This window comes from Lutra lutra, chromosome 7 (assembly GCF_902655055.1).
Source record: "Lutra lutra chromosome 7, mLutLut1.2, whole genome shotgun sequence".
NCBI lineage: Eukaryota > Metazoa > Chordata > Mammalia > Carnivora > Mustelidae > Lutra > Lutra lutra.
In genome coordinates this window covers 347,520-362,319 of record NC_062284.1, presented here as the reverse complement: position 1 = coordinate 362,319, position 14,800 = coordinate 347,520, and the positions used below count along the sequence as shown (strand labels likewise).

The following is a 14,800-nucleotide window of genomic DNA, read 5'->3' as shown; positions in this document are numbered from 1 at the left end:
ACACGTGTCTACTCACCCCTGAAGTGCGTCACTGCCCACACGCGCCTGACATCACTGCTTACCTGTGGGGGACTGGGGGGAATCCCACGTGTGAGTGGGGAGGCCCTGGTCCACAGCTGGGGCAGGCAGAGCACCACAGCCCGATACTGGAAGGGCTTACGCTCCTGCCAGCCTTGAAAATGACCCCGAGGGGTGCCAGCAGCGGCAGGGCCCCGGGAACCAGGGTCTCGCCATGGCGCGGACCCCCGCCCACCCTTAGCCCCTCAAGGGTGCAGCCATGCGCTGCAGGCCTCCCCACGCCCGCTGGCCGTTACCGCACAGAGGGCGGCCACACCCCTGGGGCTCTGCCTGGCGCCCGCGCGCGGAGCACAGGACTTAGCGGGCCCAGTCCCACCCCTCGGGGCAGGGTTTCCGCCCGCGCGACCCCTCGAGCCGACCTGTCCTCGGGCCAGGGGGACCCGGGGACCCACGGAAGGGCAAAGCGGCGGTCCCTGGGCGGCGGGACGGTCGTCGGAGGGCGGCATCCGCGCCGAAGCCCCTTTCCCAGCTCCCCCGACATGGCCCGGGGCGGCGGTCAGAGCTGGAGTTCGGGGGAGTCTGACGGGCAGCCGGAGGAGCGCGCGGCAGAGGAGACCGGGTGAGCCGGCGGGGTCGCATCAGGCCCCGCCTCAGGGGCGGGGGGCAGGGACAGGTCCCGGGTCGGGAGCCAGGCAAGTGGGGGTTTGGGGTCTGCAGCCAGGCGTGTCGCCGTCGCGGGTCTGGGGTCGGGGGTCCGGGGTAGGGGGTCGGGGTCTGGGGGGCGGGGGTCCGCACCCAGGCGAGCCGGCCGTTGGGGTCCAAGGTAGGGGGGTCCGGTGTCGGGGGTCGGGGTCTGCAGCCAGGCGAGCCGGCCGTCGGGGTCGGGGGTCCGCAGCCAGGCGCGTCGCCGTCGGGGGTCCGGGGTCTAGGGCTCTGGCGGGCGGGGGTCCGCAGCCAGGCGAGCCGGCTGTCGGGGTCCGGGGTGGGGATCGGGGTCTGGGGGGCGGGGGTCCGCAGCCAGGCGCGTCGCCGTCGGGGGTCCGGGGTCCGGGGTCGGGGGTTCCGGTGCCCGCCGCGCCCCCGCCGCCCCGCCCGCCGCCAGTCCGCGCGCCGCCGGAACCTCCGCGAAGGTTCTGGGCCTTTGTGGCGTCACCGTCTCCTCGCGGAACCTTCCGCCGGCGCCCAATAAAACCCGCGGCGGAGGAGCCGGAGGCCGAGTGCGGCGGCCCCGGGCGGCGGGCGGCGGGAGCCCAGGGCGGAGGGAGCGGGAGCCAGAGCGGGACGCGCGGGCGGGCGGCGGGAGGTCCGGGGGGCGCTGACCGGCCTCGCCCGCCCCGCCCGCCCGCAGGGACAAGATGGTGAAGGAGACCCAGTACTATGACATCCTGGGGGTGAAGCCCAGCGCGTCCCCGGAGGAGATCAAGAAGGCCTACCGGAAGCTGGCGCTCAAGTTCCACCCGGACAAGAACCCGGATGAGGGCGAGAAGGTGCGGGGCGCGGGGGTCGGGGGCCTGGGGTCGGGGCTGGCGGGGGCTGGTGGTGGGGGTCGCGGGCTTGGGGTCAGGGGCCTGGCGGCGGGACTGGGGTCGCGGGGTTGGGGGCAGGCTGCGGGGGTTGGGAAACTCTGGTCGGGCAGTGGAGGGGCAGGGGTGGGGGGAATGGGGTTGAGGGAACGGGGTGTGGGGGCAGGTGGCCGGGCTGGGGTTGAGGGGCTGGTGCGGAGGGCAGGCAGCGGGGGTTGGGGGCCTGGAGTTGGGAGACTGAGGTTGGGGGCAGGCGGTGGGGGTCAGGGGGCTGGGGTCGCAGGACCTGGCAGTGGGGCTGGGGTCTGGGGCAGGTGCGAGGCTGGGGTTGCTAGGTTGGGGACAGGCAGTGGGAGTTGGGAGACTGGGGTCAGGGCCAGTGGAGGAACTGGGGCTGGGGACTAGAGTTGGGAGCTGGGGTCAGGGGCAGGCAGTGGGGCTGGGGTTGAGGAACTGGGGTGGGGGCAGGCAGCGGGGGTTGGGAGACTAAGGTCCATCCTGCTGGGATGGGGCTGGGGTCAGGGGACTGGGGTTGAGGGGCTGGGGTCCTGGGCTGGCAGCAGGGCTGTGGTTGGGGGACTGGGTTTGGATTCAGCTTCAGGACAGGTTCAGGACAGGTGGTGGGGGTCAGGGGGCTTGGGTGGGGGCAGGCGACGGGGTTGTGGCTGTTGTGGGCATTGGGGTGAGAGGGCAGATGGCGGGGGTGGGGGTGGGGGCTGCAACGAGCACTGGGAGCCCTGGAGCCCCCCACTCCTCCGTTGCCAGGGCAGGCCAGCATGCTGCCCAATGTGTCCAGCTCCCCAGGGGAGTGTGGTTGGCACAGCCGCAGAGGGCAGCCCTGTAGGAGGGGCCGCTGGCAACCCCAGGAAACGGAGGCAACACCAGAAGTTGTGCACTTGCCGGTGGGTGGAATGGTTTGTGTTTCTTCCTTGTTGGTGCATCAGCACCGGGAACCAGGTGGATTTGGCCTGTCTCCCACCTGGTCAAGGTCATGAGACACTGAATAATCTCATTTGTTAAGCGGGGATGGGAGATTTCTACCCTGACGCATCACTTTACAGGAATAGTCCAGGTTTTTTGTGACGAATGACCCAGAGTCGATCCCAAGGACCCGCAGCAGGGAATGCTGTGCGTGGTGGCGACCGGAATGAATTCCCTGTTTGGGAACAGCCGCCCTGCTCTGTCCCAGGAGGCCCGTTACCCACTGAGCAGGTAACTGGCAGGACCGCCTGCTGGTTCTTGGGAAGGCTGCTTAGGGGTTCCTCCTTCCACAGTTTGCTGCTTTCTTAGAAAAAACTGCGGTCTCAGGTGGCGTGGCGTGGGGGAGGGTCTCCTGCGGTAGGGACAGCAGTGACCCCCAGCTGGCGGCCGAAGCCGCTGATCAGGCATCTAGAGGCGGGAGCCCCGGGATGCCGCCGTGTGTGCCCGCTCCCATGCCGGCGGCTGGCGGTGGAGCTGGGAGGTTATATTTAGGCACATGTGCCGAGTGCGGTTGTCCCAAGTTTACCGTGTTTCCCGCAAGACTGTTGCTACTCACTCGCGTTCTCGTCTATATTTAGAGATCACTGTGGTTGTTTGAGGGCCTGGCTTCGTCCGTAGTGTGGGGAGTCACAGACGTGCTCGTGGCCTCACTGGAGCCTGTCGGGGAGAGCCTCCTCTCTAGGGGCGGCGGGGGGGGCGGATCCAGGCTTCTCGGCGGACAGCTTGGAAGCTGGCTTTGGTCAGGGCTCGGAGCAGCGTCCAGGAGCATGCTCAAGGCTGTGTGTGTGCCCTTGGAGCAAGTCTGCTCGAAAACTTTCACTTGACCTCCACGACGTTCCCAGGGGTGCTGCCTGTGCGTCCCTCTCTCAGTTGACCGTCTGGTTTGCTCCAAGCTGGTACTCAGAGCCAGGCACCGAACGGGTGTCCCATGTGAGGCTTCTGCTGGTGGGCCTAGGGCGTGGGGGTCCTGTGATGTCCCCACCGCTCATGAACCTTCAGTTCTGTGGTCCCAGCAGGCTGAGCCCTGCCCTGAGCCCCTGGCCTCGGCGTCCTCCTGCCCTGGTGATAATTCTTGTCTGATTCCTACAGCCACCCCCGCCCCCTGGCCGCCACACCCGCTCCCTGGCCTGCTATCCCGTGCAGGGGCTGGAAGGTGGTCGGGCTGGTGGAGGGAACCAGCACGCCCCGTACAGACACGGTCTGGGACGGCAGTTGCCATGGAAGTGGGGTTGGAGATCAAAGGGGGTGGGGTTCCCTGAGGGGAGCCTCCTCGTTCATTCACAGATCCCTGTTTTTGTCCTACTGTGTGCTGGGCCCGCGGTGTAGACATAGACGTTGTCTTTCTCATGCAAGTCTGTGTGCGGGTCCTGTTCACCTTCTCTGTGTGGGAAGAACCGGTAGAACCTTTGTTGTTGCTCCTGAGTTTGTCACTGTATTATTCATGTCTCTTCAAAAATAGATTAAGCCTGTCCTTTCACCCCGTGGGGAGGCGGGTGAGCCAGCCAGCGGGGATGGAGGGGGTGGCCTTTGTTTTGTGCCCTGTTGTCCTGTGTTGCTAAGCATCGGGCAGCTGTGCTGGCTACCGGCCCCTCCTGGGGTGTGTAGGGCCCGCTGTGGCGGCTTGTCCGTGGGGCGCTCGGCCCCCCTTCGCAGGTGAGGGCTCTCCCCTTCCACACCTGGAGAGGAATTCGGGCTTTTGGCCAATTTCACTGTAGCTTTTCATTGGAATAATAGATTTTCAAGTTAAAAAAATCACACAAGAGGAGCGCGTGCGTGGCTCAGTGGGTTAAGCCTCTGCTTTTGGTTCAGGTCATGATCTCAGGGTCCTGGGATCGAGCCCACATCAGGCTCTCCGCTCACTGGGGAGCCTGCTTCCCCCTGCCTCTCTGCCTGCTGTGATCTCTTTCCCTCTCTCTATCAGATAAGTAAATAAATAAATAAAATATTAAAAAATCACACAAGAGCGTAGCAGTACGAGAAGCACGAGCACGTAGAGGAAAGCCCGCCACACACGGCACCCTGCCTCCGTTCCCGAGCCCCTGCGCACGCGGCCTCCCGTGGGGTGATGGTGGTTTGCTCGCCAGCTCATGTCACAAACACGCTTCCAACTTGTGACGTCATCCCCAAGTCCCATTTGTCTAGCCGCACGGTGATCTCAGTCCTGCAACATGACCACAGTAGGGAGAGGTGAGCTGGTGAGAGCACTGAGCTCCAGCTGAGGGGGTGGGACGACCGGAACAGGGGGCTGGAGCCGCAGGGGTGTGGCGGGCCTGCTCGGGGTTGTGGGTGCCTGCACCCTGCCGGAGACGTGGCCCGTTGTTAACTGCCCAAGGGACAGGGCATTTCTACTTCTTAGGTTGGTCATTGGGTGACTTTCAGGTGTTAGGAGGACTTGGGAGTGGTCCTTGTGGAAGTTCTCGGGCAGCGTATTCATCTGGTCCCTGACGGGCGGCCGGGCCCGGAAGGTCGGGGCTCCTGTGCCCCACGCCGCAGTCTTCCTGTCGTGGAGGGGGTAGGGGTGAGGGAGGCCTGCTGCTTTGCAGAAACAGAGAAACAAGGGAGCACAAGATGTGGCTGCGTTGAGAGCGAGCCTGACGCCCCTCGAGGACTGGGTCTGTTAAATTAGCTCGTTATTTGTTAGTTGGTGCTTATTGTTGGTTAATTAGAGTGGATCTCCCTCAGCGATCTGAGGAAACCCAGTTTCTCTGTTTACTTCCATGTTAGGTTGCTTCTAGCACGTTCTTTTCGCTGGCTATGGAGCCAGCCGTGCTGTAGGCTGTTGACAGGGACCCCGTCTGACAGACTGGAGAGGACTCTGGAGGGCACCCTACGTCCCGTACTCATTTCTGAACTCCTGGCCTCAAGCCATTCATCAAACACGCAGACGTGGCTCTGGGTCCCGGGTCTGGCAGTGGATGTGGCTGAGCGTGTGCCCTGTGCTCTCGGACTGGCCGCTGCGGTGGGGGGCGGGGGGCTGTAGGGAGCGCAAGGCAGCGGCTGGCCGGGTGGCCCAGAGCGAGGCCTGGCTTGGACTCCAGGGCCACAGGCTGCCCCGAAGAGCTGGGGCAGTGGGCTGGGTGCCGGCCCGCTCTGGGTGCCGTGGGCTACACAGAGGCCGGCACGCGGACAGGTGCAGGCCACTGAGGAGCTCCGGCGCGGCCCCGGGTGCAAGTGGTGGCCTCTGGGGTGTGGGCGTGCGCTGTGGTGAGGACAGAGCGCAGATCTTTCATAGTGTTCTAATTTTATTTTAAAAACATCCATGTACCCCCTGCCCTTTGATTAAAAAAAACCCAAACCTATGTACCCAGAGGAGCGTGGGGCAGTGAGCGCTGGCCCCCCTCCCACCCCCACAAACATGTAGTGGCGCCTGCTTCACCTCCTGGCCCTGATGCTCCCGCATGGCTCCGGACGCACGGCCTGTGCGCGCCCACCTCGCCGGAGAACTTGGACCCAGAGGAAAGACTCACCTTTCTGCACTTGCTCCGGGGCCACTTGGAGTCACACCCCCCACCCCGATCTGCGGTCACACGTGGCACTTGGTTTGCTGGTCCGTCTTGCTGAGTGTCTTTCAGTCTGGGTTTTCTGATACTTTTGTTTACAGCGGGATCCCTGTGACACCCTGGGGGTAGGAGCGCGGTATCTTAGGGACTGGAGCAGAGGGTTTGCTGCCAGATGAGGTGTGAGGGGAGGGGAAGCACGGTTTTGGCGCTGGCGGTACCTGAGATGGGGGGACCGGGCCGGGCCCGGAGGACGGGTTCACACGGTGTCTGCAGCTCACGCGGACAGGTGCCCCCGAGGCGTCTGCCGCTGCGTCCTTGTGCGGATGAACTAGCGCACGGGGGGCTGGGGAGGCTGGCGGCCGCAGCCGGGAGCCGGGCCCTTGCTGGGCACCGGGTTACACCCAGCCTGACCTCACTGTCTTTGGCTTCAAGCCGTGTGCAGGCGAGGCTGGGAGGAGCGACCGCTCCCAGCAGGCCCCGTGGCTCCCCGCTCCTGAGCAGCCGGGTTCCAGAGGGAGCGCGGCCTGCTGGGGAGCGCGACTGTGTGCAGAACACCTCCGTCAGCGCCTCAGAGTCGTGGTCTGCCTAATGACTTGCACCTTCTCTCTCTCCCTCTCTACTTTAAAGTTCAAGCTCATATCCCAGGCTTATGAAGTGCTTTCAGACCCAAAGAAGAGAGACATTTATGACCAGGGCGGAGAGCAGGCCATCAAGGAAGGAGGCTCGGGCAGCCCCAGCTTCTCTTCGCCCATGGACATCTTCGACATGTTCTTCGGGGGCGGGGGACGGATGGCTCGAGAGAGGAGAGGTGAGTGCCTTTTAAGGACACTAACCAAGTTTCAGTTTTCAAATGCTACCGGTCATGGGAATCCGGGCCTTAATGCCTTAAAAGGGATCATTAGCCTTAAATAGCTCCCCTCACCCCCCAGCGTCCAGACTGCCCCGAGCCTCTTGGCACCTGGACACGTGCCTGACACCTGCGGACACTACCCAACAGGGAGCCCGTGGGTGTGAGTGGGGAGGGGGAAGGACATTCCTTTTGCTGTCTGTGTCTCGCTCATGGGGGTCAGGCCATGTGGTGTCCTACAGGACATCACAGCACCTCCTGTCCTTGTCCCCCGACCCGGTCCGTGCGCTCTATTTCCTGCCGATGCTCTGGGGGCTGTCTCACTTTGTCAGGCTGCTCGGGCCCCCCCCCCCCCCCGCAGGTGCACAGGTGCAACAGGTCGGTAAGAGCCTGCCCGCCTAGCGCTCTGCTGTGTGTCGTGGTTCACGGCTTTATCCCCAGGAGGTGAACGAGGGCCCCAGCCTGCTGTGCTGTGGGCTGTGCTTTTCTACCTCTTCCCTCCTGCCAGGCCACGCGCTGCTGCCACTGGCTGTTAGCCATGGTCCCCAGTTGCCCCTTTCCCTGTCCAGTTGACTGTGGATACTCTGCTTTGAGTCCAGACAGCCTAGCTTACTGAGATCCTGTGTAAAATGAGGAATGAGCTCCGCCCGGGGTTTACGAAGGGTGGGTTGCCGCAGCAAGAGGCCCTGGAGGGATAAGGTGGTATCTGTTTTCACGTTACAGTCGACTTCGAGCTTCAGAAGCTTGGCCACCCGCTCTCAAACACAGGGTGCTTAGAGTCCCGAGTCCGTCAGGAGGAGCCCTGGCGCCATGTCGGGGCTGCTGGCTCGTGTACTTGACAACGGACACGATGGAAAGTGCGGGCCCCTCCTGCCTGGCGCTCTCCCTGTCTCATGGTGAATAGCTCCCGTGTCCGTGTTGCCAGCCAGTGAACAGGGACAGTGCGTCTCCACGACCGAGGGAGTCCCTGGGAGCCGTGGGCCGTCTGACCCTGGCCCGGCCCTGGGCAGAGAGACTCCCTCCCCAAAGACGTGGGGCCCACAGATAAGAGTTCAGCAGAGGAGAGAGTTCCCACTTGGCCACAGATTACAGAAGGGCTCAAAGAGGAAAGAGCAGACGGCCCGGGGAGGAGTTTCAGTTAAAGGTGTGCAGACGGCATTCATGCCCTCCTCAGGGAGGGGAGGAAGGGCTCCTTCGTCGGGCACTGGCCTCAGGTTTGTTTTTAGGAAATAAAGATGGAAGGTCTTTTGGTCGATGTCTGTAAACGATTGAGGGATTGGCTCTTAGCTACAAAGGGTGTTCATTCTCATGGCTGGCTGGGGTGGGGGGTGTGTGGCCGATGCACCCTGTCCCGCTGGAGGGGAGCGAGCGCCCCGCACGGCTCTGCAGCCGGAGCTCATGGCAGCTGCGTCTCCTGCCATGGTACTCACTGCTCTGTTCCTGCTCTCCCCCTAAGGCAAGAACGTTGTCCATCAGCTGTCTGTAACTCTCGAAGATTTGTATAATGGAGTCACAAAGAAGTTGGCCCTCCAGAAAAATGTAATTTGTGAGAAATGTGAAGGTAAATGGGAATGTTTGAATGAGTCCCACGGTTGTGATCCCTTAGACCTGGAAACAGTTCTGATTGTTCCATAATGTGGAGAAAAGTCATTTTTTTGTCTTTTCAAATCTAAGGGTCCAACAGACTGCAAACCGGTGGCCTAAGGGCCAGGTCTGTTTTACTGCGCCATGTATGTTCTTTATTTGGACTGACGTTTATTTAACATGTAGATCATTATTTTAAACACGTAAAAGTGCAGAGGGCTCACCCCACTTAGGGGTCAGCAAACCTGTCCTGTGACAGGGTTGGGCAGGAAGTGCTTCAGGTCCCCAGTAGCGTGGGCAGAAACGGGCAGAGCACCCTGTGACCCAGGGACGCTGGCTGTGGTTTACAGCCCCTTGACTCGCATGTAAATTTAATGAACACAATTTTTAAAAACTAGGATTTTTTAAAAAAATATTTTATCTATTTATTTGGCAGAGATCACAAACAGGCAGAGAGGCAGGCAGAGAGAGAGGAGGAAGCAGGCTCCCTGCTGAGCAGAGAGCCCAATGTGGGGCTCGATCCCAGGACCCTGAGATCATGACCTGAGCTGAAGGCAGAGGCTTTAACCCACTGAGCCACCCAGGTGCCCCCGAAACTGGGATTTTTAAAGAAAAGTCGTATTGGTGACCTCAGATGCACATTGTCTTGAGCTGGCCGAGTGGGGCTGCTGCCCTCCAGTCTCTCAGCCCAGCCCCCTTGGCCACCAGGAGGCCCAGCTCGTGAAACTCATGTAATGAACGTGGCCGGCTCAGCCAAAGCCGCGGATACTCACAGTCACGTGTTAATGTCTGGAATGTCTGGATGTTCCTTGCCTGGGTTAGAATCCTCCAGACTATATACTGCTGACCAAGACTGGAGACAGAGTTCCAACCCTGGTGTCCCGTGGAAGGGCTGCTGACTGCCCTTGTTGGCAGGGGCACGGGCCGCACGTGGAGGAGCCCGGCTCTCAGTCCCGTGTCCCCTGCAGGCGTCGGCGGGAAGAAGGGGTCTGTGGAGAAGTGCCCCTTGTGCAAGGGCCGTGGCATGCAGATTCACATCCAGCAGATCGGGCCGGGCATGGTGCAGCAGATCCAGACCGTGTGCATCGAGTGCAAGGGCCAGGGCGAGCGCATCAGCCCCAAGGACCGCTGCGACAGCTGCAGTGGCTCCAAGGTGATCCGCGAGAAGAAGATTATCGAGGTGCATGTGGAGAAAGGTGAGGCCGCACAGCTAGGCGCTCCCCCCGCTCGGTGTGCTGCTGGTGGCTGACCGTGGGGCGCACAGGTCAGGCGTCTGGGACCTGGAGCACAGCGCCGCAGACGCTGGTCCCGCCACTCCGCCCTCCCGGCTTCACTGCAGTGCCGGTCACCAGCCAGTCTGTATGCTGCAGCTGGCTTCTCCCAGGTCAAAACAACCCCTTTTGAAGGTTTTCATGTGCTCTGAAAGGTGCTTGACCTTGAGTTTGGTTAACTACCCTCCCCTTCTCAAACCATTCCCTTGGAATCATTCTTGACCGTCTTGGCCGATTGCTGGCCAGAGGGCTCCTTCCTGCACCTGGTCGCCCCACTGCCCAGATGCTCCCAGGTATGCCCCCCCCCCCCACATCTCCGTGTGCCTGACACCGTCATTGTAAGGCTTTTCTTGTGGTTAGCTGCTCTCCAGGTACTTTTGCGTTATTCTGTGAGTTCCTAATCCGGTGAATATGAACTAATGAGAGATGAGACCAAAGTGTACAAATTAACACCAGGAGGGTGTTTTTCCAGGACTTCTGCTGAAGCACGTGACTGTGCATGCCCCCAGAGCCAGGCCCCGGGGCGCAGCAGGAAGTGGATGGTGACCTGGGTGCGCGGTGGTGGGTGTGCGGGGGGAGGCGTGGCGATCCCAGCCACTGCTCGGATGCTCGTGCCCACGAGCTCAGGAGGTCTGATGAGTCAAAGTCCCCAACGGGCTGTGTGCCATCTTCAGAGCTTTGTAGAGTGCATGGTTTTTAAGAGAAATGCTAATCAGAAAGGATGATGTCTCACAGGTATGAAAGATGGGCAAAAGATTCTGTTTCATGGAGAAGGAGACCAGGAGCCTGAGCTGGAGCCTGGCGATGTCATAATTGTGCTTGATCAGAAGGATCATAGTGTCTTTCAGAGGCGCGGCCACGACTTGATCATGAAAATGAAAATTCAGCTTTCTGAAGCCCTCTGTGGCTTCAAGAAGACGCTAAAAACACTGGATGATCGAATCCTCATGATCACGTCCAAGTCGGGTAAGGTTTCAGAGGCGCGTCTGAGTGCTGGGCTGGGTGGGTGCGTCTGGGACGCTGCTGGCCACTAGCCCCGCTTCACCCCTGACGTCAGCACCACGTCCTTTGCTCTCAAGTTTAGAGTCACTGCTGATGACTGGAGAACTTTATGAGCTCTTTAAATATGCTCCTAGAAAGTATTCCAAATCGGGGGGAGGGCCCCCAGCAGGAATCTTGGGGCCAAGCCCCATACCTCAAGCTTGAAAAACTTAGTGTGGGAAGCAGATGGCGGTGGACTGTCCTGCGCGCGCCCCTCCAGCTTCCGTGCTGTGGGCACATGGGAGACACTGTCTGGTCCAGTTTCCCTGAGAAGACCTTGCCCGTCAGCTTGGCCTCGGCTGCTCACACACACAGGCCAGGGGGGCAGCACTGAGGACTGCCAGTGTCCTCCAGGGCGCGTGCACCCAGCACACACGAAGCCACCTCTGGCAACATGGAGGCCGCTCATCTGTCAGAGTGCGTCTGGGTTGGGGTGGTGCTGGCTGACACTCTGGCCACTAGTGGAGCTTCTCTGGTCCCCTTGCCACACCCACGTCCTCCCCGCCAGGGTCAGGGAATAGCTTGCAGCGGGCCTCTGTTGGGGCTGGGTGGGTCGTGACCTGCCTGTCCCTGCGTGGCGATGGCCAGTGCCGGGTGCGCAGACCATAGAGGGGCCCGGCCTCCATGTGCTTCCTTCCTTCCCATTGGCCTCGTTCGGTTTTTCTGCTGCTTCCTTCTGTACTGTTTTCTCCTTTTCTGTACGTAAAAGGATATGGATTCTATATCCAAGCCTCGATCGGAGTTTCTTCTTTTTTAAAAAAACTTTTTATTTGGAAACTTCAAACTCACAGAAAGTTGTAAAAATAAACAGTACCAAGGTCATCCCCTCCTGTCGACTGAAGCCCATTTGGGCACCGTGCTGTAAGGCAATGCCCGTGTGAAGCCGCAAGCCGTGGCCCCTCCCAGGTCCCTAGTTCCTCCCTGCTTGAGGGGAGAAGGTCGCAAGCAGGTGTGGGTTCAGGGTCTGCTCATGTGGCCCCAGGCCTGACTGTGGCACCAAGGGTGTGACAGGCCAGCGTCCGCAGGAGTCGTGGGAAGCCTCACGGTTGCAGGGCTCCTGGCGTCCCACTGCGCACGGGCAGTACCCTGCTGGTGGCCTGGGGCAGAGGAGAGACGCTGTTCCTAGCGTGGTGACAGGAGGGGCCGGGGCTTGGGTGAACCTTCTGCCAGAGACCTCTCTTGTCCGTCTTGCTCGCTGACGCTGCTCCGTGTCCTGTCCTCCCGCGCCGTCTTGTAGCTGCGTCTTACTTCTCGTCCCTTCGCTGCTGCTGTCTCCTCTTTCTGCTGTCAAGGCACAGAGACTTGGGAAGGGTGGGGAAGGTGCCCTGGCAGCCGACAGGGGTGGGGGCGGCTTCTGCAGGTGGCTTCCCGGCCCGGTCAGTCAGAGGCAGGAGCGTGAGGGGTAGGAGCGGAGACAGTTCTTTTTTTTTTAAGATTTTATTTATTTGAGAGAGAGAGATCACAAGTAGATGGAGAGGCAGGCAGAGAGAGAGAGAGAGAGGGAAGCAGGATCCCTGCCGAGCAGAGAACCCAATGCGGGACTCGATCCCAGGACCCTGAGATCATGACCTGAGCCGAAGGCAGCGGCTTAACCCACTGAGCCACCCAGGCGCCCTGAGACAGAACTTTCTAGCACACAGGACCACTGAAGGACCTGCGGCTGAAGGCCCCGTGCCCCCTGCATGCCCCCCGAGAAGGTCCTCGGTGCCTCCCCCTTGCCGAGTCTGCGGTGGGGAGCGGGCTGCCCCGCAATCCGCGTTTGGCACCCCTTCCCCCACTCCTCTGCAGGTTCACTCCCTTGTCTGTGTCGTCACTGCCGGGCTGAACAGCTTATCTCGAGGGGGACTCTTGGGCCCTTTCTTTCTGTTGGGGGAGATGGGATTTTCAGATGTGCAGCTCTGCAGTTCTGGGGCCCAAACCCCGTGGTGCCTTTTGAAAGTTGTCGCGGCAGACCCCACTGTGGGCTGGACCGTCTCCAGCCCCGACCCCAGGTCTGGTTCCTGGTTGGCTTTTCACACTCGTTCACCTTGCGCTGGAGGGGCCGGGCGCCAACCCGGCGTGTCCCCACCCCCAGCCTGGGCAGGGCCTTCCCGCTCCTGACTGAGCCTTCTCTGCGGCAGGCGAGGTGATCCGGCACGGGGACCTGAGGTGTGTGCGCAACGAAGGGATGCCCGTCTACAAAGCGGCCCCGGAGAAGGGGACCCTGATCATCCAGTTCCTCGTAAGTTCCTGAGTGTGGCTGCCGCGGGCGGGGTCCGGGCGGGCCTCGGCGCCAGGGCCGCCGCCACAGCTCGCTCCTCGCCCCCGCAGGTCGTCTTTCCCGAGAAACACTGGCTGCCTCAGGACAAGCTCCCGCAGCTGGAGGCCCTGCTGCCCCCCCGGCAGAAGGTGAGGGTCACGGACGATATGGACCAGGCGGAGCTGAAGGAGTTCAGCCCCGGTGAGCAGAACTGGCGGCAGCAGCGGGAGGCCTACGAGGACGACGACGACGGGCCGCGGGCTGGGGTGCAGTGCCAGACGGCGTGAGCGGCCGCGCAAGCACCGAGTGTAACGTTGGCACAATGAAAATGGCATTGCCTGACGGCCTCGTGTCTGGGGTGTCCTGTGTATGTGTTCATCTCAGGCGCTGAGTGTCTTCTTGGTTTTTCTTTTGTTTTACTTTGGTTGTCACTTAAGTTATAGCTTAATTTATATTGAAACGTTTCAAGTGTGACTCCCAGTCTGCACACGGATCTGCTTATTCACGTTTTCAGGACACTTCTGAGATGCCAGGGACGGCACTGACACTTGTTCCTGGGGGCTCTGCTGTGTCCTGTCCACCAGGGCAGCCCCCAGCAGGGCCCTGGGCAGTGCCCCAGGCGCGGCTTCCCTGCCCTGCCTCCAGGGCTGCTGCATCTAGATTCTAGAAGATCCTGTTCCAGAACAGAAGCACGTCTGTGGCCTGTGCTCAGCCCCGGGGCCTGGTTCACAGGGCGAGGGCTGCGGGGCGCCAGCCTTGCTGCTGCTCTGGGGCTGCAGTGGGTGTGTGTGATCATCTCTCGGAAATTTCTGGAAGCTTCCTGGTCTTATGAGGACACACCAGGCTAACATAACTGTTTGCTGGGGCCCTGCACCTTGTTTGTGGTCGTGAGGACTTCCTACCGGCAGCCTCTGCAGTGCTCTCCCACCCGAGTGCTTACCGTGAAGAAAAGGACACCCCCACACACCCTGCAGCCTCGGCAGTGGCCACGGGGGCAGTGGCCACGGGAGCAGCAGCCCAGGCTGGGAAGGCACAGATGTACATCCGCACCCCCTCCCAGAGGTCGTTCCTCTGGCTGCGTGGCCACGGGACACGGCTTCCTGCTCGGGCAGGACTCTGTTGTGCATGGTGGCGTAGGCCGCCTGCCCCGACGGACTGTCCTCACTGCTTCACTCCCAGCAGGCGGCCACAGCTCACGTGGAGTTGCCGCAGCCCCAGCCATCACCGGTCCCTTCCCTCCCATGGCCGTTGGGGTCAGAAAATGCTTTAGATGTGGCTGGGTGAGGGCAGAAGCCGCTCGCTCACCAGACCGCCTACGCCTGGTTCTGGAGAAGCAGAGTCTGACGCCAGGGGCCGCCGGAGCGGGGTGGAGGGTCCATCAGGCCCACGCAGTTGGGCTGAGCTGGCTCGTGTGGGGGGGACCAGGCTCCAGCAGGACCGGGCGGGTGGGTGCCACTTGCTCAGAATGGTCCCTGCTTTGACCATCGATCAGGACAGACCTTAAAGCTACTCTTCCAACCAAGCCCGTGTGAAAACCCGTCCACAAATGGACCACAACTCCCTGGTCTTCCCCACCAAGCGACTGCTGGGGGGCGGAACTACGTTCAGCTCCCCATCCCTGGTCGTGGGGATGGGATCTGGAGGGTGTTGCCTAAAACTCACTCCCCCTGTACACCCATCACTGCAAAATTAAACCTGAGCTGGGATGAGAGACAAGTGGCTTTGTTTACGTTTTCGTTACGTTTTCGGGAGCTCCCCAATGGGTGTTAACGGGCCAGCCTGCCTCGCACCAGCGG

The 14,800-nt window shown here is 61.5% G+C and overlaps 1 protein-coding gene across 2 annotated transcripts; it reads left to right on the top strand.

Annotated features, from left to right (window-relative positions):
• Window positions 1-423: 423 nt before the first annotated feature.
• On the top strand, window positions 424-13,481 carry DNAJA4 (DnaJ heat shock protein family (Hsp40) member A4). 2 transcript variants are annotated; one of them, XM_047736027.1, is made up of 8 exons: window positions 424-637; window positions 1,367-1,505; window positions 6,650-6,830; window positions 8,326-8,430; window positions 9,422-9,649; window positions 10,460-10,690; window positions 12,886-12,986; window positions 13,076-13,481. In XM_047736027.1, exons 1-8 carry the CDS (start codon window positions 558-560, stop codon window positions 13,289-13,291), a joined length of 1,281 nt encoding a protein of 426 aa, XP_047591983.1. In that variant the 5' UTR covers window positions 424-557; the 3' UTR covers window positions 13,292-13,481. The 2 variants fall into 2 exon arrangements, with proteins under 2 accessions (XP_047591983.1, XP_047591984.1); XM_047736028.1 differs by lacking the exon at window positions 424-637 and adding an exon at window positions 2,603-2,753.
• The last annotated feature ends 1,319 nt before the right edge of the window (window positions 13,482-14,800 follow it).

Coding starts and splice junctions, on each gene's coding strand:
- DNAJA4 (XM_047736027.1), top strand. CDS start 558: ATGGCCCGGGGCGGCGGTCAGAGCTGGAGTTCGGGGGAGTCTGACGGG. Junction 6,831..8,325: donor GATGGCTCGAGAGAGGAGAG/GTGAGTGCCTTT, acceptor TCTCCCCCTAAG/GCAAGAACGTTGTCCATCAG. Junction 10,691..12,885: donor CATGATCACGTCCAAGTCGG/GTAAGGTTTCAG, acceptor TCTCTGCGGCAG/GCGAGGTGATCCGGCACGGG.